At 43.7% G+C, this 21,938-nt stretch overlaps 1 protein-coding gene across 2 annotated transcripts in view; it reads left to right on the top strand.

The window, feature by feature from the left end:
* PTPRG (protein tyrosine phosphatase, receptor type, G) overlaps positions 1–21,938 on the top strand; it is a 924,714-nt gene that overhangs the window by 767,905 nt on the left and 134,871 nt on the right. For both annotated transcript variants that reach the window (XM_006893832.1, XM_006893833.1), the window contains exon 8: positions 2,209–2,401. In XM_006893832.1, the coding sequence (XP_006893894.1) occupies positions 2,209–2,401 (193 nt within the window). The remainder of the gene's footprint in view (positions 1–2,208; positions 2,402–21,938) is intronic.

Consider the following 21,938-nt stretch of genomic DNA (forward strand, 5'->3'; position numbering starts at 1 on the left):
ACCCCCCACCCCGAGTACACTTCTCTATGCAACCTTAATTCTGGATTCCTGTGCTAACCATAATACTCAATCATATATCACTTCTAATCTGTTCTTTCCCTCATCTGTTTCAATACAATATACATAATTTATCCAGGTTTTTCTGTCATACCCCGACCCTGATGTCAGACCCATTCATGGTTTTTTTCAGGAAAAGAGAAGGGAAGGTCATATTCTACCTTCATACTCTGAGCTGTTTGAGGAACAATGGGATATGCTCCAGGCGCCAGCATGGCCATACAGAATTGACAGCAAACAATTCTTTTCTGTTGTTATTATTTGCCAAGTATGTATGAACCACCTTCTGCCTCCGACCTTAGGCAGCTACTCAGTGCCTGCTGGGGAAAGCTCTTTCTGGCACCATCCCAGCCTTCAGTGCTGCAGGATGTGTTCAGGTGTGGCATTTAAGGAGCCAGACACAGTTTGTGGAACTTTTTCTCATCTTCATTCTGCTTCCTACCTCCCACTTCAAAGAGTTAGCACTTTGGCGATAAGACTTTTTTTTATCTAATCATTTCTTTCTTTGGTGACAAGAATAGCTTTGTGGTCTTTTGGGAACAAGTCTATGTCTTCCTGTTATTGCTCTGTCCTCTTTATGCAGGAAACCTACTCCCATCGAGTTGATTTTGGCCCTCCCACAGGTTTCTTTAGGTTTGGAAGGAAGGCTACCCTTCATGGGGTTTAAAAGGCTGTTAATCTTATTGGATGAGGTTGTTTCAGCTTTGACCCACAGAGTAGCTGATAGGATTGAAACTGCTGACCTTTCCATTAACAGCCCTAAGAGTAATGCACTACACATCATTAAGGCTCCTTTCTTCTTTAATGCAGTAACTTTGTTTTTTAAGTGATCAAAATGTGGAGGACCACAAATAACTGCTTTTGAGGGACAAATAATGACCCTGGAGCCCTGAGAGTTTTGTTTTTATTTTCTTTGTTTCCTACACTGAATTGGTTAGCAGGCTTGAAAAAAACCCCCTTTTTTTAAGAGTAATAATAACGATAATAGCTGATTTTCAGTGAAGACTTTCTATGTGCTAATTGATGTAGATTTAAAACCTTTTAATACCCTCATAAAGTACACACTGCTACTGCGTAGGTTTTACAAATGTGGAGGGTTTATCTATGATTACATGTCCCGTAAGTGTTAAACCTGGTCAATTTCGTTTGCAAGCCATGGTTTTAATGGCTCTGTGACTTTGTGACTTTGCTGACCTTGTTCTCTAGTGCTCAGAAGAGTTCTGTGTGCCAGATACTGTGTTAAACTCTTGGCAAGTTCTTAACAGTGACAAAGAAAAGAAGGTGGTCTAGTGGCAAGAAGCTGCACTGCAATCCTGAGGGCATGTGTTTCAAGGCCACCAGCTGCCCTGTGGGAGAAACATGGGCAATCTCCTCCCGTGCAATTAACTGCCTCTGAAAACCCACAAGAGGGCCAGCTGGGGGTCAGTTCTAACTTGATAGTAAACAGCAATGCAGCTGTGATTATCCCCATTTTATTGAAAAAAAATGAGACATGGAGAACAACTTGCTCTGGGCCTCAAGGTGGGCAGATGATGAAGCCAGAACACCGCCCCAAGCAGCCTGGCTCTCAAAACACAAAATCATCAAGCCAGAGGCCACCCAGTCATTTCCCACCCACAGCTGTCCCACACCTGTCAGAGCAGAGTGGGGCTCTGAGCATGTTTCTGTGCCTGATCTCTCAGAATAAGATTGCCCAGCCTTTCTTCCTACGCACCTCTGGGTGGCCACGAATCCCCCACTTGCCTGTGAGCAGCTGAGCACCTAAGTGTTGGAACTACCCAGGATTCTGGCCTGATTGGAGACCCTCAAGTTCCACCATAACTCTATTCCTTCCCATAATGAATGCTGAAGGTCTTGTTAGAGTTAGCAGGGTTGGGGGAGGGCACTGCACAAAGACTAGAACTGTTGTCTGAGAGCTGAATTAAAGAGTCTGTACAGCTTTCAGATTAAGTCATTTCCTGGTTAGTTGGCAGGACAGGGGCAACAGCCAGAGAGACCCATGGACAGTGATTTCAGCCAGCAGCCTTGTGTCCTATTGAGATTATCAATACTTACTAACATTTTGTGTCCTTATCACCCCACCCTCTTTGGACCCGATGGCTTTTCTAATTATTGCTTTTTCCCCCCTCCTCTCCCTGGTTCTCTGTTCAGCTCGAAGCTTTTTACTCCATCTTCACCACGGAGCAGCAAGACCACGTCAAGTCAGTGGAGTATCTCAGAAATAACTTTCGGCCGCAGCAGGGTCTGAATGACAGGGTGGTTTCTAAGTCTGCCGTCCATGACGCGTGGAATCATGACATGACAGACTTCCTGGACAACCCACTGGGGACAGAAGCCTCTAAAGGTATTTTTGCATTAAGTACCCTTCACCACAGGAAAATTCCTTATCATTCCTTTAAATTAAAAGGAACTCTGAGCCAGCCAAGAATTTGAAAGTTGCTGTTAAGAGCATATGTCTCTTTGCTGAAAGAAATTTAGCGAGACGATAAACACAAGCAGATGTGGGAATAACTTACGTTAAATAAATACATTAAAAATTGGCATTTTGACTAGTAACATATCACCTATTCTCTTTGCATTTTTACGTATAACTATGTTGTTGATAATTGCCTAAATATCTAAAGATTTAGTGCCTTTTTGACTATAGCTTGTTGATGAGGAGTTTGTATCTGGATTCAAACATTCGACAGCATACAACAACAACCTTTAAGTTGCTACCAACCCCTCAAAGATGCAGAATCTTTGTTCCCATCCAACCTACACAAGAACTCCAACTTTCTGTCAACTCAAAAGCATTTTGTCTTAATTCTCATATCTGGTAAACATAAGTTGATAATTGTCAGGAATCTTAATCTTTCCTGAAATATGAAATTAACATGAATTTATCTTTCAGGAAATGAGGTGGTATGAGTTCTTCATTCACCGCCACCACCTCCTCCAACTCCAATTTGTCATAATTGTAATGCAGAACTTAACATAACTATAAGGTTCTGGAAATGAATGAATGAGGCTAATTAAAGTTCTCATACTTGGAAGGGAAGAAGGAATAGGAAGGAATTTCCTTTTGGTGTGAGAGGGATATTTTCCAAGCCAACACCCGTCATTCTGCAAAAACTCTGCCCTTGGGTAACATGGGAAGAACTTGTGTCATTTGTCAACACAGGAAGTGGAGAGTGGTATTTTTAGTGTGGTAAATTATGTGGAGAGGTTTTGTTTCAGTAGTGCCCCACCTCCCATAACAGGCACCAGTGTAGTGGTTTGTGAGCTCTGTGTAGTAACAGGAGGAAATGGTTTATATTCTACTAGAGTTGGTTACATAAATACTGTGACTTGGAGAGGGTATGAAGGATCCCATATTCCATCTTTCAGGCTCATTTTTTGTGTAACGAAGCTAAAAGAAAAGGAGAAGGCTTGTAAGAGCATGAAAGTACTTTTCTGTCTATGCATTTCTACTTGAGGACCGAGAGGAGGCGCTGCTCTGTCCAGGTTCCCTTCACTAAGGCTTGAAATTCAAGTCATATGAGGTGGATACTTGTTCAAGAACATCATGTGCCAGCTAGAAACAATGGGAAGATTAAGATGCTCACGAGCTTATAGAATATCAGCAGTTGGGCTGGCACTGGAAACCTCACTTGGGCTAATTTTTCCCTAACTTGGCTAAAAATGAAGAAAACAACTGAACCCAAAGGCTTTCTCCCAGGAGAACGTGCTGGGAAAGCAGGGTTTTCAGGGACTGCCTGTTTGGGGAGAGGTGTATGCAGAGGACATGCAGAGAATGGGGAATTTATATCACAAATGAGCACAAGATCTCGTAGCTCAGAATTGCTGATGTTATGACAGTTACAAAGCTCTTTTCCTGAAAAACGGGCTGCGCATACGATATATCAGCTGTGCAGAGAGAATACATAGCCCTTATTACCCAAGAAAATTCAAGGAGATTAATGGTTTCCGTTGCATTAAATTGTCAAAATGGGAAAGATCTGCTACTGAATGGGCTTTATCTGAATTTGAGCAGCACCACGCACCTGTCTTTAAGTGTGGGGTGCCAGTTTGTTGTTCTCCTGTGTTTATTATGATTATCAGTGTCCGTTACTGAATCTTAAGATGGGTTAATATGAAAATGTTTTGTGATCTTTCCAGAAACAGAGAAATCTAGGTGTCGTGATAGTTGTTTGATTCTTAGCTTATTATTTTGTGACTTGCCCCCAGTAGATAGAAACATTGCCATTGTCTGTTTGTTCTAAGGCGGCTGTAGCAGAGATGCCACAAGTGTATGGCTTTAGAAAACAGAAATTTATTCTTTTACAATTGAGGAATCTAGAGGTCCCAACTCAATGCTTATTCTAGGGGAAGGCCCTCTCTCCATGTCGGCTCTGGAGGAGAGTTCTTGCTTCTTTGATCTGTACGTTGGGCATTCCCTGGAGAGGCCCATGTCTAGGCCTTCTCTGATATCCGTGAGCTTCACACAGAGACCGAAGACTTAAGTGTACACTGCACTCCTGCTGATTCTTCCTTGATAGTACTGAGCAGCCCCTATTCAGCTCACTATCCTACCTTTTCTCTCTTGTGATATAAAACTATGGAGCCTAGAGAAATTCCCCTGCTGTCACATGTGAGATCTGTGATGCATTGAAGGAGTGAGGTGGGCATACCACCCTTACTCCTTTTATAGCTATTTGGTTTTTCAAATCACAAGGGGTCATGGTAGTAGTTTTCACATGAAAGCATTGCATGTATTTTTGAGGGGACACGGTTCATTCCTCGACAACCAACTACCCCAAAAATGTTCACAAGTTAAACTGGAGAACTCTTCTGAAGGTGAACACATTTCTGCAGTCAAAACCCAAGTCAAGAACCTAGCATCACCAACTTCCAGGAGCATCCTTTTAATCCCCAAGTCCTGGTTACTGTTTATTCCTCAAGGGCAACCACTAAATTAGCCACATAAATTAACCCAGGGCTATCTATTCAGTTCTAACTCATGATGACCTCCCCCCACACACACTGGTTTCTGAGGTCTTAAATCCTTGTGGAGAAGATTATCTATTTTTCTCTTGAGGATCTGCTGGTGGATTCAAACCACCAACCTCTCAGTTCCGGCCCAATACATAACACACTAAGCCACCAAAGCTTTTGACAATAAGTTTGAAGTTTTTATATAAATAGAATTACTCGGTGTTTATCTTGCTTCATTTGCTCTACATTGTTGTTGAGATTAATCTGTACTGGTGAGTGTAGCTGTCACTTGTTCTTTCTTGCTCTGGTCCCACTGTGTAACCATAACCAAATTCATCCATTTTAGTACACATTGTGTGTGGTTATTTCCAAGAGTCAAGGTTTATGAAAATTTTGGCACTTAAATAGTAATGAACAAATGGACACATCTCTACTGGGTACATATCTGAGAGTGAAATGGCTGGACCCTATTTCTTTATGCTGTACACATATTTTCAGCCTTAACAGATACCACTAAACAATTTACTAAAGTGATTGAAGGTGTCACTTTATATTTCCACAAGTAATATGTGAAATTTGAAAGTTTCCCTTTATTTTGATGGCTTTTTTTAAAGGTATGATTTAGGGACTATAAAATTCACCCTAGTAAGGAATTGGATACCCAAGTCCAATTCAATGATATTTAGCAAACTCATAGATTGTGGAACCATCACCGCCATCAAGTTTGTTTTGTTTTGTTTTTTGTTTTTTTAATGGTTCATCACCTTGCACTGTATTTATTTTAGTTGGGTATTTACAATTGTCAATATAAAAATGCAATGGACCAGTAGATTGAAAATTTAAGGCTATTCCTTCCTTACTTCAAAAACATTCTGGTTCCTTGAACTGCACAAACTTTCTTAAAGGCTCTCAGCAGTGGTTGTACAACCCCTGTCAAGTTTTAGATCATATTCATCTCCTGCAAAAATGTCTTCATGACCATGTACAGTCAACCCTGGGCAGCTTCTGATCTGCTCTCTATCTTCATAATTATTTGAGGTTCATCTATATAGTAGTATTTATCAGTAATGTAGTCTTTTCTATTGCTGAACAATATCTCTATTTTTAAATTATAGTTTACTGAGATGTAATTTACAGGCCATGAAGTTTATAATTTTAAAATACATGTTAGTTTTTTTTATGTATTTGCGAAACTGTACAACTTTCCCATCCTATCCTAGCCTGTCCTATCTCAGCATCTAATTCCAGAATCTTTTCTTTACTCTGAGAAGAATATGTTTGCATTTAGTATCTTAATCTGACTTTGACTTGAATATCCCTAAGGAATAATGATACCACTATATGTTGTTGTTGATTGCCGTTGAGTCGAGCATGACTCACAGGGACCCTATGAACAAAAGTCCTGAAGCCTTTCTATAACTATTGTCGTTCATAGAGTTTCCACTATATAGTTATGTTTAAATTGCTTCATTTTTGCTGTTGTTGAGAATATACACAGCAGAACATACCCCAGTTGAGCAGTTTCTTTCTTTTTCCAGTTTAAACAAGAAAGAAATAATTTTTATCATTTTTTTAAAGGGCATAGTCAAAGGTATGTATAATTTCCCAGGCTGTCCCAAATCCTTCTATCTTATTGCTCTTCCATTCTTAGCATGTTGCTTTCTCCTCGAGGTCCAAGTTAGATTCTCCAGCCTGTGTTCCAGGTTTTACAAAGGCAAAATAATAGAGTAGCATGCTCTTTCACTTTCAGATCCTTTCACTACCAGCCCATAGTCATGGTCTTGCCCTATTATAAAGTAGATTAGAAAATGTAGTCTTTATTTTGAGAAATCATATGCCCAGGTACAAATTGATGATTTTTTAATAGAGAAGTTGAAAATAAAATTTGAGGATAACAGTCTCTGCCACTAGAGATTTTAAAAGGAATGAAAGAAGGTTTCACTTGGACTTGAGTTTAAGGTGTTTGTGAATATCCACTTGGAAGCGCCTTGCAGGTAGTTGAACATAGGCTAATTTTCTTCAAGTGCAAGTCTCCTTAAAAAAGTAGATTCACTTATCTCCTCAAACTTTTATTCTACCATTTATTGTGAATTGGGTGAAAGTTTACAAAGCAAATTCATTTTCCATTCAGCAGTTTGTTCATTTCTGTTCTGTGATAACACCCCTCATCCCACTTTATCACTGCATTTCTCATTTCCAAGTCTTCTTTCTTTCCTAACCCTTCCTGCCTTCTGACCTTTGTTCCTTAGGCAAAGTTGCCTTTCCATTCTTGAGTGGCCAGATATTCAAAGAAGTGTTTATCTCTCTAATGTTGTTGTTCACTTGATAGATCTATTATTTTATTTTTGCTGAAAATAGAACCACCGTGGTAGGTTCTGTTCCAGGCCTGGCAGGTGACTGAAGACCTTCAATCTTAGAGGTTCCACCAATCTTAATATGGCAAATAAGCCTGGACTCGTTTTTGTAATTCTGAGTTTTGTTTCACATTTTTGTCTCACTCTGTCATTTCTAATGTCATTTCTTTCAGAGACATTAGTAATAATAGCTGTAACCATTGAGTTCTTAAGCCTGTAGAAGTTGAGGTTCACGTGGTCTTTTAGACTTGAGTAGTACAAATAGTTAATCACTGTACTAATGAAAAGATTGGTATTTCACACACACACTTCCAGAACCTTCTTGGAGGCGAGATCTCAGATCCTCCTTCTGAAAGATCACAGCCTTGAGAAACTCCGCACATCAAACCCTACCCTGCGTACTAGGGATCGCCATGAGTTGGAAAAGACACAATGTCAACTACCAACAGCAGCAAATTCTGAAAGCCAACCACAGAGACTGAAAATCTTTGAAAAGCTAAAAGGGCTTAGATTCTTGACTTAGAGACATAGCAGTGGAGAATATGGGAAGAGTCATTCTCCTTTCCCCAGATTTGGGAAAAATGAGAAATAGAAGGGTGGTATTCTGCAATCTTGAGGCAATTAAAAAAGAACAAAGCCTACTTGATTGGCGTTTCCTATCTGATCATTACCACAAGTTCTCAACACTTGTAACTGTGAAGCTGGGCACAGAGTTATGCGTTCACTGGGCTATTTTCACTGAAGAAATAAAAAGAAATTCATTACCTAGGGCAGGAGTCAAGAAAGGACTGTAGAGTGAATATTTTGGGCATTATGGGCCATATGGTCTCTGTCACACCTGCTCAAGTCTGCCATTGTCGCTTGCAGGCAGCTATAGAAAATACGCAAATTAATAGATATATTCCAATACAATTTTATTTACCAAAAAAGTTGTGTTGTTGTTGTTATGTGCCGCCAAGTCACCTGCAACCCATAGCGACCCTACGAACAGCATCTCTGAACCCTGCCCTGTCCTGTGCCAGTCTCAGTAATCCCAATACACCAACCCCCATTGCCCCAGTTACTGAATCAATCCATTTATCTATATGTCAGGGATCTTTCCAGAGTACTAAAAAGCAACACTGTCTATCTAGAGGCTAAGGGTGTGCCTAAATCTAGGCCGTGATCTTTGCAATTACTTGCTGTGCATCAGAGAGCTGGGGGATGACTAAAGCAGAACAGGAATCCATGCCTTCGAGTTGTGGTGCTGGAGAAGAGTCTTGAATGTACCATGGACTGCTAGGAAAACAAATAGATCTGTCTTGAAGAGGGTGAAACCAAGTTCCTACTTGGAGGCTCGCATTTTGAAGCTCCATCTCACATATTTTGGGCACATGGTGAGAAGAGACCAGTCCTTGGAGAAGGACATCATGCTTGGAAGGGTAGAGGGACAGTGCAGGTGAGGAAGACTAAAAAGATTGAGAAACTTAATCATAAGCTTATTTGAGGTAGATATCTGTTGTCTTAAAAATGATCATGGTTGTGACTGTGGAAATGGCTTTAGCTGTGTGTACTTGCCCATTCCACTTCAAGGTAATAGGGCCAACGAGTTTAATGATGTGGTACCCAACCAGTTACCCATGAACCTTAACACACTTGGTCATCTTTTACCAGAGATGTAAGCACAGCTTTATCTGAGTACAGTGTCCCCTGCTCTCCCTGCTGTGATCATTTCTGGGGCTCATTGAGTATAGTATGAGAGAGACCTGAGCTAATGCATCGTAAAAGGAGAAGATCCCCTTCTAGCCCTTCCGTCAAGATGATTGGACATACTGGAATAGAGAAAACAGAATCAAGTTTTCAGTGCCAAGCAACAAGAGCCCTGGCTGTGTGAGGGACCAAAGGAAAGAGAGGAAGTCATCTTCTTATTGTATTGTTGCCAAGGAAAGACTTATAATGGGTGTCATCCATAAAAAATAGAAAGCTTTAGTTCCAGTAAATGGAAACAGTATTTAGGCTCGCTGGGTTGTTCAGGGGGCATCCGATTTGCCATTCTGCCCTTTTGTCGGTAAATAACTTGGACGGACTCGAGGATTTAATGGGCTGTCATGTTCCAGCTACTCTGCAACACAGCCCGGGCACTCAGAAGAGCCGCAGTGATGAAGTGCTGAACACTCTCTATTGTGAAGACTTTTGGAACAGTGAGCAGAGAAAAAGAACTTTCCTTCCAACAACATGAAACATATGGTTTATTAATTTAACAAAACCTGTTCAAACCACAGTGGAATCAGAAGCACTTGATCTAGTAATTTGATTTGATGGCTTAATTAAAGTGACACTGCATAATGTAATAAAAGCTAAAGAAATTGGGATGGGGGGACATGGAGATCTCCTGAAGACTCTCACATCTTCTAACTCAGTGGATATTCTTTGGCTAATAGATGCCCCCTAAACCCCCCCCATTCAAACAAAAAGGAGGGATTGTTTTTCCCTGTATTTCACCATTAACGATTCTTCCTGTCTTAGTTAATAGCAGAGTTGAAGGGCATATATCACTTTATCAGAACAGACTTCTCTGAGGAAGAACCTTTTCCAAACAAATTAGCAAACAAAGACATAAATCTGTGGCTTATTTAAAAAAAAAGAGGGGGGGAGAGAGGGAGTTTGATGTTGAAATTGTGGTTTCTTACTAATTTTTTGAGAAAATATTGATGTTGTTCTTTTTTCAGTTTAATCATTTCCCTCTCCAAATTAATGCATTTGAAACATTTCATCTTATCAAAAGAAGCTCTGGTCTGAACTTTTAATTCCTTTGTAAGCAGTGGTCTTTCTAGATAGGCTTCTAAAAATGTATCTTATTCCTTCCAGACACTTCCAGCACAGGTATGTGCTAAGGAAAATATATTTTTTTCAAATAGCTCTAGTGAAAAGTTTTTAACCCCTTTGTTTCAAAAAGACTTGCGCATCAGTTTTTCAGTTGGGAATGGTAAAGAGAGAAGCAAAACCCAGGAATGTTCTAAGACCTTTGCATATTCTAGACTCTCTTACTTTTAAGGGTTTATGCCTTGTAATAGCAGACGTGTTCGAATGTTCAGACATGCCATTATAACTATAATTTTATATAAATATGTAAGTACTGGTACCATTTTCCTTTGATTGGTGACACAGTGGGGATGTTGTATAGACAAGTTTTGAGGACTGTTTTTTTAAGCTTTGAGGACTTAAGCTTTATATTTTGGAGTCAGTGAATTTCAGTTCACGTGCTGAACATCTTCATCAGCTCTTAAGTAATCTGTTGGCTCTAGAACTTGGATCTGAAGCCTCAGATGTGAGGTTTTATGTTGTGTGCTTGATACTATGCTAACCTCTTTTCATTCATACTTGAATTAAGTCCTCAAAACAACCTTTATGAGAAGTTCCTTTTCATTCATGAAATATTCAATGACTTGTTCCATGACCAGGTTCTAGGTGCTAGGAATAGAGACATACAAAGGAGAAGAGGCCCTCATCATGGACTTTCAGTTCTAGTTGGAGGAAAGAAAATAAATGTCTTCATCGGGCTTTCTAGGGAAACAAAGCCAATGAAGTTCATCTATAAATAGAGATTTGCTTCAAGGAAATGGCTCATGCAATTGTAGGAGATGGTGAGCCCCAAATCCTTCGGTCAGGCAGCAGGTTGAAGACCTCTGTTGGTTCATGTGGTCACAGTGGCTGACAGACTTAGAATCTGCAGTCAGAAGGCAGGTTGGAGGCCTCTGCTGATTCATGTGGTTGATGGGCTGGCCAGCCCAAGATCTGCTGGTCAGGCAACAGCCTTGAAACTTCTGTAGGCTTAGATCCCCAGGACCTGAGATAAATTAACATGAAAAGTGCAGTACTGGTGGTAGCAAGACCACACCCCTCAAGGAAACTTCCCATTTGACCAACTGGCTGCTCATATCAGATCACAGGACCGAAGGTGATAGGTGATTAAGTAGTAGAAGAGCACATGCAAAAATGTTGACAATCATAACCTCACCAGTTTAGCACTTGACATTAAACAGAATTTGTTGTCTGAAACACCAAGAGATGAAGTGAACAACCCAGAGCCTCTCAGACTATGGTAGAGCTCACATAGCCAAGTATGTCCAATGCTTCTATGTCCAAGACTTCCTTCCATTTTCAAAGGGACTTTGAGCTTCAGAATAAACCCACAAGTGGTGGTTTCCTTGCTTTATGTCATCAGGTGCCTTGAGCAACACAGGTTATTACTCCATCCTATGATAGAGGAGCTTTAATGCGTTGAAGAGGTTGTGTCTTCTTAAAAGAAGTTGTCTTGGACTTAGTCTTCTTGGCGTGGTTTCAGTAGCTTATCATGGGTGCTCAAAGCAAAACACAGGCAATTGGGGCCGAGGTCATAGTGTCATTCTTTGTGAGGACCAGCCAGCTCACTTAATCTGGGAAGGAAAGACCCTCAAGTCTGGTAAATGTTTGCTCCAAAAGGGCTAATGTGCAACCTCCATCACAGTAGTAGACATGTCGGCTTGATGCATTCATTCATTGGGTGGATGGAGGGATGGATGGAGGGAGGGAGGGATGGATGAATACACAGGTGGTTGGATGTGCAAAGCTTACTTACTTTGCTACCTGGCCAGGAATGAACGATGGTTGCCATGAGTCACGCCGCAGTTTTGGCATTGATAATCTATTTCAGGCCTCTTGGGGTTTTTTTGTGTGCCGTTGAGTCAGAACCAGCCCATAGCTATCCCTCCAGCAGGTTTTCAAAGGCAGTTTAATCCATGGAAGGAGATTGTTCATCCTTCTCCCGTGGAGCAGCTGGTGGATCCAAACCACAAGCTTTCAAGATTGCAGCACAGCTTCTTACCACTAGGCCACCAGCGCTCCCTATTCCAGGCTAGTTGAGCTTCTAAACAGCACAGCGAGACATTTGAAATAGGATTCTAAACCAGTCCCACATTTGAAATCAGAGAGGCTCCCCGGATTTGTGAAGCCATCTACCACGCTGTTTACAAGCCAGTTTCCATCTCAAAACACCATGGGCAGAGTGCTTTTTTCTGTGTCCTGAGAACAGCCATTCTCCCTACCCAATAGCAGAGCGCTGGGTCCCTCGAAGCAGCAGGTGCCAGCTTCAGGAGGCTCCCAGCAGAGCTGCTGTTACGGCCTGGAACCATGAAGCTGATACTGGTAACAGGCACCAGGGGCTAGCTCTCATTTTCACACTTTATAAATATTACCTAATTACTTAATCCTCTCTGTCTCCAGGCAGGTAGGCAGAGTTTGATCTTCAAGGCCAACTTAGCAACCCTCCTAAGGCTTCTGCTTTCCTCTGCTCAGAGAAAAGTCTTTCCTGACATTGGGTTTACTGGTGTGGGCACCATGGTGCTTACAGACAGTGATCTGGAAATTAATCAAGGCCAGCGGCATCGTTCCTCCCTGAGCCAACACGTCTCCTTTCTCCTGCTAACGAGCGTTCACAGGCGAGGACTGGACACTCCGGGATGTCTTCCTGCCTCTCCTTGGAACCGCAGGAGGAGTATGCCTGGTGGACATATTCATCGGCCCACATTCTTTCCACTGATTAGTCCGTACACAGGGAGTAGATGCCGCTGTTTTTCTTTAGCTGCAAGGAACATGCATGGAAACTTTGACCTCTTCACGAAGTAAGGAACCAAAGGACCCTCAAGAGGCACCCAGGTGAGGAGTCTGGGCCTGGTCGCCAAGAGTCCGCCTTTCTCTCATGGCCTCTCGGCACAGCCAGCATTCTCACGGTAGCTGGCTTTCCTGCTGGGTAGCAGGACTGGTTTTGTGATTGCGAATCTCTGGCTTGGCCTGAAAACAGTGCCTTGGCGGAAACATTTAGCATCTCTGCCCATGTTGCGAAGGAGCCCTCAGTGGCAGCCTATATATATGCATGCCACCAGCGCTAACAGGTATTATTAAGTGCATGGAGCCATGTGGTTTCTCTGTTTTTGAACGAGTCCCAGGAAAGGCTTCTGAAGGAAGGGGACCTTCTCAGTAAGAAGGACACTGGCCATTTAAAAGTGTTGATTTTATCCAGCCATCTGCTTTGCCAAGACTCTTTAAAGCATATGGGCCTGTGTGCAGGGGCTGCGCCCCACTCCGTGGACCCAAGAAGGATGCGTAGGCTGGCTCCATACAAACAGCAGGAGTTGGTTTTGCTCCTAGGTCCTGTTGGCCAGCCCGAAGGGGACAGTCTAAAGAATAGTACCAAGATGTGGAGGCCAAGGTCATCCTCACCAAGTGGTCAAGTAGTCTAATGACCAATTCAAGAGGGGAGAATTGAGATGGAGTTCAAGGACCAGAACTCATCCTACGACTCATCCTCACTTGACCCTAGAACAGCTAAGAGTCAGCCAAGGAGGAAGCAGAGATGCACAGCCGGTGGGAGAAATGTCAGGTGTGAGGCAGGGTGCTGCTTTTAAGTATGGTAGATACCAAACCTGAGAAAAGAAGTAGTTTATGGACCAAATGGAAAACAGATGAGGGCCAAGGTGTAACAAGGGAAGAAGGAGAAGAGAAGGTTAAAAGAATGCCTTCATAAACAACTACCCCTTTATCCTGAGAATAGAAGACTGAATAACTGACACCTCTGTGGTGTTGAAGAAGAGTGCTCTATCTCCCATGGACTGACAAAACAACAAACAACTATGACTTGAAGAAGATGCTGCCAGGGTGCTCCTTGGAGGCAAGGATGAAGTCCACATACTTTGGACTTGTAGTTTAGAGAAGTTACTCTTGAAGGAGGGACTTAGTGCTTGGAAGGGTGGTGGGATGGTGAAGAAGAAGAAGAAGACCTTCGTCATGTAGATTGATACAGTGACTACAGCAATGGGCTTGAGTGTGTCAGAGATTGTGAGACTGGCCAAGGACAGGACAAGGTTCAGATCTGTTATTCATGGGGTCTCTATGAGTTGTACTCAACCCAACAGCACCTAACAACAACCACAACCATTACTAAATATTTTGGTTAAAGAACCTATAGAAAGAACCTTAGTCAAAAGGGGGAAATGCAGAACAGAACTTCTTATTTTCATGAAATCTAGAGTTTCTGGACTCATGGAGGCTGGCTGGAGAGACCCCTGAGACCATTGTCCTGAGATAATCTTTAAATCTTAAGCCCTAAAACAAACCAGTAGGTTAGTTTACTTAATAAAGAACATTAGCCTTATACCCGAGCTCCCTCCATCTATATATGTGAGGTCAAATTGACAACGCCTTGAAAGATCAGAGGGGCAGTGAGTTGGTGATAATGAGAGAGGAATGACTTGGGAAAGGAGGGTAGAATGTGTACAATCACCGTCACTGACGTTTCCCTGCTGCTGTTGCTTTGTGTCATCGAATTGAGTCAAAGCCTACCTGTAGCTGACCTGCCGCCAGATAGTCAGAGGCTGCAAATCGCATGAGAAGGGATTACTCATCTCCCTCCCTGGAGCAGCTGGTGGATTCGAACTGCATTCCTTAGGGTTGGCACTGCAACTCTTTACCACAGATTGTACATATTGAAAAGGTTAAATTGATACATATTTTACTGTATATAATCTTAATAAAAACATAATAAAGGCATAAAGGGGGGGAAAATGAAGCCACCTTGATTATTAGATCAGTTACTTGGAGAAAAGCCTCACAGATCTCCAGTTGATCTCTGTGTGTGGCAGTCAGGACCACATACAATGACAGCTTACATTTTAGCTGGTGTTAAGATGTAAGTTTCACATTGTTGGGAGAAACTTTAAGTCTCTATTTTAAATGAGCCAGCTGTTGTTCTTATTGTTGTTATGTGCCGTCGAGTCGCCTGCGACTCATAGCGACTCTGTGTACAATATCCCTAAACCCTGCTCTAGCCTGTGCCAATCTCACTGTCTCTGATACACCAATCCCCCTTGCCCCAGTCACTGAATCAATCCACCTCATAGAGGGTCTTCCTCTCCTGCGCTGTCCCTCCACCCTCCCAAGCATGATGTCTTTCTCCACAGACTGGTCCCTCCTTGCAACATGTCCAAAGTATATCAGATGAAGCTTCAGACTCCTTGCCTCCAAGGAACAGCCTGGTTTAACCTCTCCAGGATGAACCTGTTCATTTTCTTAGCAGTCCATGGTATATGTATATTCAATACTCTTCTTCAGCGCCACAGCTCAAAAGCATCAATTATCCTTCTAGCCTCCCTAGTCATTGTCCAACTCTCTGACGCATAACAAGTGATTGCAAAGACCATGGCCTGTATCAGGCACACCTTAGTCTCCAGAGTGACACCATTGCTTCATAATAAAGGCAATAGTAACTTCCTAGATAGAGCAAATGGTTAAATGTTAGGCCTCTATTGGAAATGTTGGTGGTTTGAATCTTCCCAGTGAAGCCTTGGAAGAAAGACCTGGCATTCGGTTTCTGAACAGTCACCACCACTGCTAACCCTGTGGACACTGGCCTCCCTGTGAGTTGGGGTCAACCTGATGGCCTCTGGTTTGATTTGGAGCTAAAAGCAGCTCAGTACTGGAAAATTGAAGGCTGGGCCAGAGAGAATCCACCTACAATACAGTGGCACTGGACATTTGCCTGGTTGACCAGCTACCCAGTACCAGGTACACCCCTCTTTAAAATTCAAGATGAAAACAGAGCAGCACCATGTGGGAATGATGCTCTGCTCAGTTCACTTTGCTTACTGGGCAGGAAACCAGCATCTTACAGTCAAAAGGGAGGACACGGCCTGGGCACAGAGAACCCCAGCCTTCCAGGAACTCGGCGTCTAGCAGCAGCAGCTTGTCAAGTAGGGCTGGGAAGCCACAACACCCTGAACTTCCCACCTCCCTCAGAGCCCAGTCGAACAATACCGTTTCCTCCACAGGACGTGAACTCCTCCCAGGCCATTAACTCTCAGCGGAAGAGGCATCTCACATCTTTAAAAAAGACTCCACAGAGGTAGGGGAGGTCGAAAGTAGCATCACGTGAGAAAGTCAGAACTTGTGTCTTGCAGGACAGGGAACGTGGGTTTCTGCATTTGTCTCTACAGACGCAGCTACATGAGTCCAGCAGCGTGTATGCCACAGGCAGCCCACAGAAGAGTCCTCAGACTTGCTGCCTCCCCTGGTAATGGCCACACAGAACATGAACTACACAGCTGGTTTTGGAGAAAGGGAATTGGATGTGAAGGTTTGATTGTCAGAATGGAGGGGATGGTGCCAGGTGGTATGTCGGTTTCAGAAGGCTGGTATGAGAGTGTTGCATGAAGAAAGATGTACTTTGAACAACACAAGTGCTTGCCCTCATACTTCCGGAAGCTGTCCTTGCTTTGTCCTGGGGAGTCACAACCAGCTCATAGCTGACCCTCCAGCTAATTTTGAGAAGCCATAAATGGCATGGGAGAAGACTGCTCACCTTTCTCCCGCAAAGCTGCTGGTGCATTTGAACAAGGTGCCTCTGAGTTGGCAGTGCACCTCCTCACCACTAGGCCACCAGACTGCCATTCTAGAAGTCTGAAATTGAGGTACCCACAGAGCTCTCCTGCCTTCTTCTCTGAAGCGTCCAGCAGAGAATCCCTCCTTGTTTTTTCATGCCTTCTACTGGGATAATTATGCTTGGCTTTCTCTGACTCATAGCTCCTTCATTTCTGCCTCCATCATCGGGTGCCCTTCATTCTTCCTTGTGTATCAGTGCCCAAGTTACCCACTTCTTGAGGACACCAGTCATTGCATTTAAACCCCTTGGTCACCCTGTGTGAAGAGTAGAGCTGGCGCTGTAGGGTTCTCAACGTTGCGACCTTTTGTGGGTGCATTTGAACCAAGGACCTCTTGGATGATAATCAGGCACTTAACACTTTGTTCTACCTACAGTCTCTAGGGGCAGGGTTAGGACCCATCCTAATCACAAAGCCCAGGAGACGTCACTTGTAGGCTATTGACCCAAATCAAATCCCAAGCCATTCCTTGGAAGATAATGGAAGCAGTGGGCCCGAGTTAAGATTCCCATGCAGTCCCTCACTCTCAGCAACTCAGCAGAGGATAGTCACCAGTCAGACCTAACTCCTTAACTTGATTCCATCTGCAGAGACCCTCATTTTCCCCAAGCAAATTCACATTCACAACTCCCTCGGTTAGAACTTGAACATATCTTTTGGGAGGAACCAACTGAAGCATCCATAGATGGGATTGGGTAAAACTTCCGTGGCTTACAATTTGCATCCTGGATTTTTTATTTTATTGGTTTTTTAATTATTATTCTAGTTTATTTACAGAACTCTAATACATTGATTTTGCAGACCAAGTTCTTCCAATTTCCCTCAACCTCTCAACCATCGGATTGTACAACCCCGTGATTAATCACAAGTCCCAATCCCTCTGCTCCCACCCTCCCACCCCCACCTTGGATTCTCATACTCCCACCCTCCCACCCCCACCTTGGATTCTCATACTCCTTCTACTGAAGAGTAGCCTTGGCACTGGGGTAGCTCGGGGTGCCTTTGCACCATGGTCTCCCACCACATGAGACAGTGGCAGCCCACAAAGCCTGGCCTCTGGGGTCCCCTGACTCTGACATACCCGTGCTGTGGGACCTAGTGCTCCACCCTCTCTCTTTCTGTTCCCAGCTGTACATAGCTAGCGTGTCATTTTCTCATGGCAGATCCTTTTCACAATTGTCTTTTCCCTTCAGTAGTAGCCACGCCGCCTTCCTTCCTGCTCACCCGGTAAACCCCTGTTCATCAGTCAGAACAGCCCTCTTGAAAAAACAAAACCAAACTCCCTCGTTTCTGTCAAATTGATTCTGATTCACAGTGAACCTATGGGTCAGGGTAGGACTCACTATAAAGTTTGCAAAGCTGGACTATTTATGGACCCAGACGACCACTTCTGTCTCTCACATTGTTGCTGGTGGGTTTGAACCATCCACGTTTTGGTTAATAGCAGAGTGTTTAATCACCACACCACAGGGATCCTCTATCATTCAGTCTCTAATTTAGACATTCTGTTCCAGAAGTCTTCCAAACCAATTTCAAACCCAGGTCAAGTTTCCTTATTAATAAGCTTTTTTAGAGAATTACAATATTTCTCTTAAAAGTTTGTAATTACACATGTTTTAGCACTAGGAGTGTTTAACCTTTTTTATGGGTCATGAACCCGTTAGCCAGATAGGAAATCCTGTAGATCTCATATTGATGAGTTTAGATACACTGAAACAAGAAAAAAAAGAACAATAGATTGCAAAGCAGGCCAGTTAATTTCAGATATTATAAAAATATTTTTATATTGTATATAGTGATATTTGTGCTGCTTGATGAGGCATTAAATTCCAAAATCTAGTTTAATAACTACCATAATTTTGGAATAAAGATGAGTGTGGATGGTAATTGAGCTCCAATTAGCAGCAAGTGTAATCTAAGAGCAGTAGAGCTGAGATTTTGGTGACTAGTAACCCTCTCATGACTACCCCACGTGTGTCAATGATTGAACTTGACCCAGCAGTTTTGAGTTAGGAATTAATTGCAGTAACCATTTACATTACCAAGGAGCTAATTGGTTTGCTGGGACCCCCCATTACTGTAGTTAGTTGTTGTTGTCATTGTTGAATGACAATGGTTCTCATCCAGTGAGAACCAACCCACATATGGCCCACCAGCAGGTGTTGACAGGCAGGAAACCACACAGAAGGAAACTCCACGTCCTCCTCCCACAGAGAAACTGGTGGATTCGAACAGCACTGTTTTAGGATTGCCGTGCACCTTCTCACCACTAGGCCACCAGAGTTTACCTGTGTTCAGAGTGAAAGGAAATGCTAACCTTCAACTAGAGAGCAGTGAAAGTAAGAATGTACTGTCTTCCTGTCCAAGTTCACGGATTCTGTGAATGCTACCTCAAGCTCCTAAGGTGGCCTCAAGTTAGGAGTTCTACTCTTTTCAGGATGTAGGTATTTGTTATGGTTCAGACCCAAACATAGTGACAATCTACTGATGAAACTTACAGCCTGGGAAACCTAACAGAATAACTAGGAGTAGAATCCACCTGGAAGCGTTGGGTTTGGTTTCTTAGAGTCTCACAGCCACCAGGTGACACAAAAGGTTAAGCATCAGGGTGCAAACCAAAAGGTTGATGGTTCCAGTCTGCCCAGAAGCCCCTTGGAAGAAAGACATGCCATATATTTTATAATTTAGAAAAGGCGTTCGCTGGGGAGTACATTGTCCTCTGATGCACGAGGTGTAACCGGACAGAGAGCTGAGGTGTGGTGAGGGGTGAGGTCGCTCCAGGCCCTTACAGGCGGCACCAGCCTGCAGCCAGCAGCACCTCCTTTCCAAGTTTGAAGTCCTGCCTGGTCGGCTTTCAGGGATTTTGTGTGAATCCCGGCCTCTTTGATGCGGCCCTTCAAAAAGAGAAATCCTTCTCTGAGGCCTTTTCTTTGGAAATTTTCCCTGAAGGACTCTGTATTTGAGGGTCCTTGAGCTGAGCTGGGACGATAAAGAAATGACAAACATTTAAGCCCAAGGCAGGAGAGCTGTGTCTGTTCCGCTCGAGCAGCAGCCCCTGCATGGGATGGAAACGCTGTGTGTCCATCCACCAGGCAGGTCGCTGGGAGAAGGCTGCTCTCCACCCCGCCCCATCCGCGATGGCCTGGGCCAGGCTGGTCCCTTTGCATCCCATGTTATGAATTGAATTATGTCCTTCCTAAATATTTGTAACCATTATGTATCTGTGCAAAGGACTCCTGGTGACAACAGTTACTCATCGGGCTGCTGATAGAATGTAGCACTGTGGCCCCGCAGAAGGAAGACCTGGTTTTGTGCTCCCAGGAAGATATAGACAGAACACTACAGTAGAGCCGCTGAACTCTGACTCAAGAGCTCCAAAGTTCGAAACCACCAACTAACTTCTTCTTGGGAGAAAGATGTGCAGTCCCCTCCCATGCGACTTAATACCTCCAAGAACCCACTGGAGGTCAGCTATTGGGTCAGTTCTGACTGAAAGGTCCTCAACAGCAATGACCCATATAACAGAATAGAATTGCCCCATAGGTCTTCATAGGTTGTAATCTTTATGAAGGCAAATTGTCACACATTCTGCCCTGAGAGCAAGTAGTGAATTCTAACTGTGGCCTCTTGATGAGGAGCCTAGAATTTAACACCGCACCAGGGGGGCCCTTGCCCTAAAGATCACAGCTCCCTAATCCCTGGGGGCAGGGGGGAAAGTTCTACTGTGTCACATGGGGTCAGGAGAGTCAGAGTTGACCCATAGCCCCTAACAGCTACAATAACATGCCTGTGGACAGTCCCCTTTTTGGGAACTTGGTTATTGTGGGGGTTGTGAGTCTAGAATGACCCATGGCTGCCCTTCAGCTGGTTTTCTAAGGCTGGACTTCCTGTTACATGTTCATAAGGCCACATCATTGCTAAGTGTGGTTCAAGCCTAGTGGCTTTTGAGATGTAAAGAGAGCAGGTTAGAGACAGAAGCAAAGAGAGTGGTGATAGTAAGTTCTAGGTGGTGACGCCCAGGAGCTAGGGAAGCTGAGACAAGACCCGCCCTCACTGCCATCCAATCAGAATCCACGCATAGCTGCCCCCCCCCCAGTGGGTTTCAGAGGCTGTATGTTGCACAGGGGAAGACTGTCTATCTTTCTCCCATAAAGCTGCTCATGGATTTGAACCCCCAGAGACGCTTGGCCTTTGGATTAGCAGTTCAAACTCCCTGTGGGACCATTCCAAAGAGAACTTCCCCTACAGCCACCACCCGAAGTCAAACTTTTAGCTTCCCAAATTGAGAAAATTAATTCTGCTTATTAAAGCTGGCTGTCTGTGGTATCTCTGTGACAGCAGCACTGAAGAAACGAATGGCCCAGCCCTGTGTGTTACGTGATGCCACAGCCCTCAGCTCCCGCTGCGGCAGCTGCTTGGCCCCTGCTGATAGGGCATCGTGACGCATCTGACCCAAAGTGTGTTCTGTGAGCAGTGCTGTAGCTTTGACCCTTGATCAATATTTGGCCTCGTGCCTTAGGTGTGAAACTCAAAGCAGCAGGTTCTGGAAACAGGATCCAGGGACTGGCCTTAAACTCTCAATAGTTACAGCATACCATCTTTCAGACAGAGCCTTTCACATCAGTTAACCTCATGCCCAGAATGAGTCAGGCCAGGGCAAAGTGGGGCGGGGTGGAAAGACCACCCATTTCTATATAGAAACACTAAAAAACAAAAATGCTGATTGCTATGCCAAGGACCTTGGGTTCTTTGCTAGAGCGTCTTCCTTATGTAACAGAGGCAGGGATCATAATTAGAGGTGGCTCCAAGGACAGGCAGGAATTCTCCAAGCTGGCAATGAGCGTCTGACTAGATGCTTGTGCAAAGCAGTCAGACCCCAGTGGGAATGCAATCAGGCCTCTAAGAAGGAAAAGTGTGATGTCAGGAGAACCTTGCAGGAGGTATTTGTTTGGAGAGCTGGGTGTGGTGCCTCCTGCATAGTTAAAAGGTTTTGATTTTGTGGAAAAACTTGGACCAACATGTCAAGCAGACTCCCTGTATTCTGTGTAGTTTGGTGTGGCTGTTGTTAAGGCAGGACACTTGTAAGTATTGGGCACCTACTGTATGCTTATGACAGGATTCC

This window comes from Elephantulus edwardii, unplaced genomic scaffold, assembly GCF_000299155.1.
Source record: "Elephantulus edwardii isolate Elephantulus edwardi_28Jun2011 unplaced genomic scaffold, EleEdw1.0 scaffold00132, whole genome shotgun sequence".
NCBI lineage: Eukaryota > Metazoa > Chordata > Mammalia > Macroscelidea > Macroscelididae > Elephantulus > Elephantulus edwardii.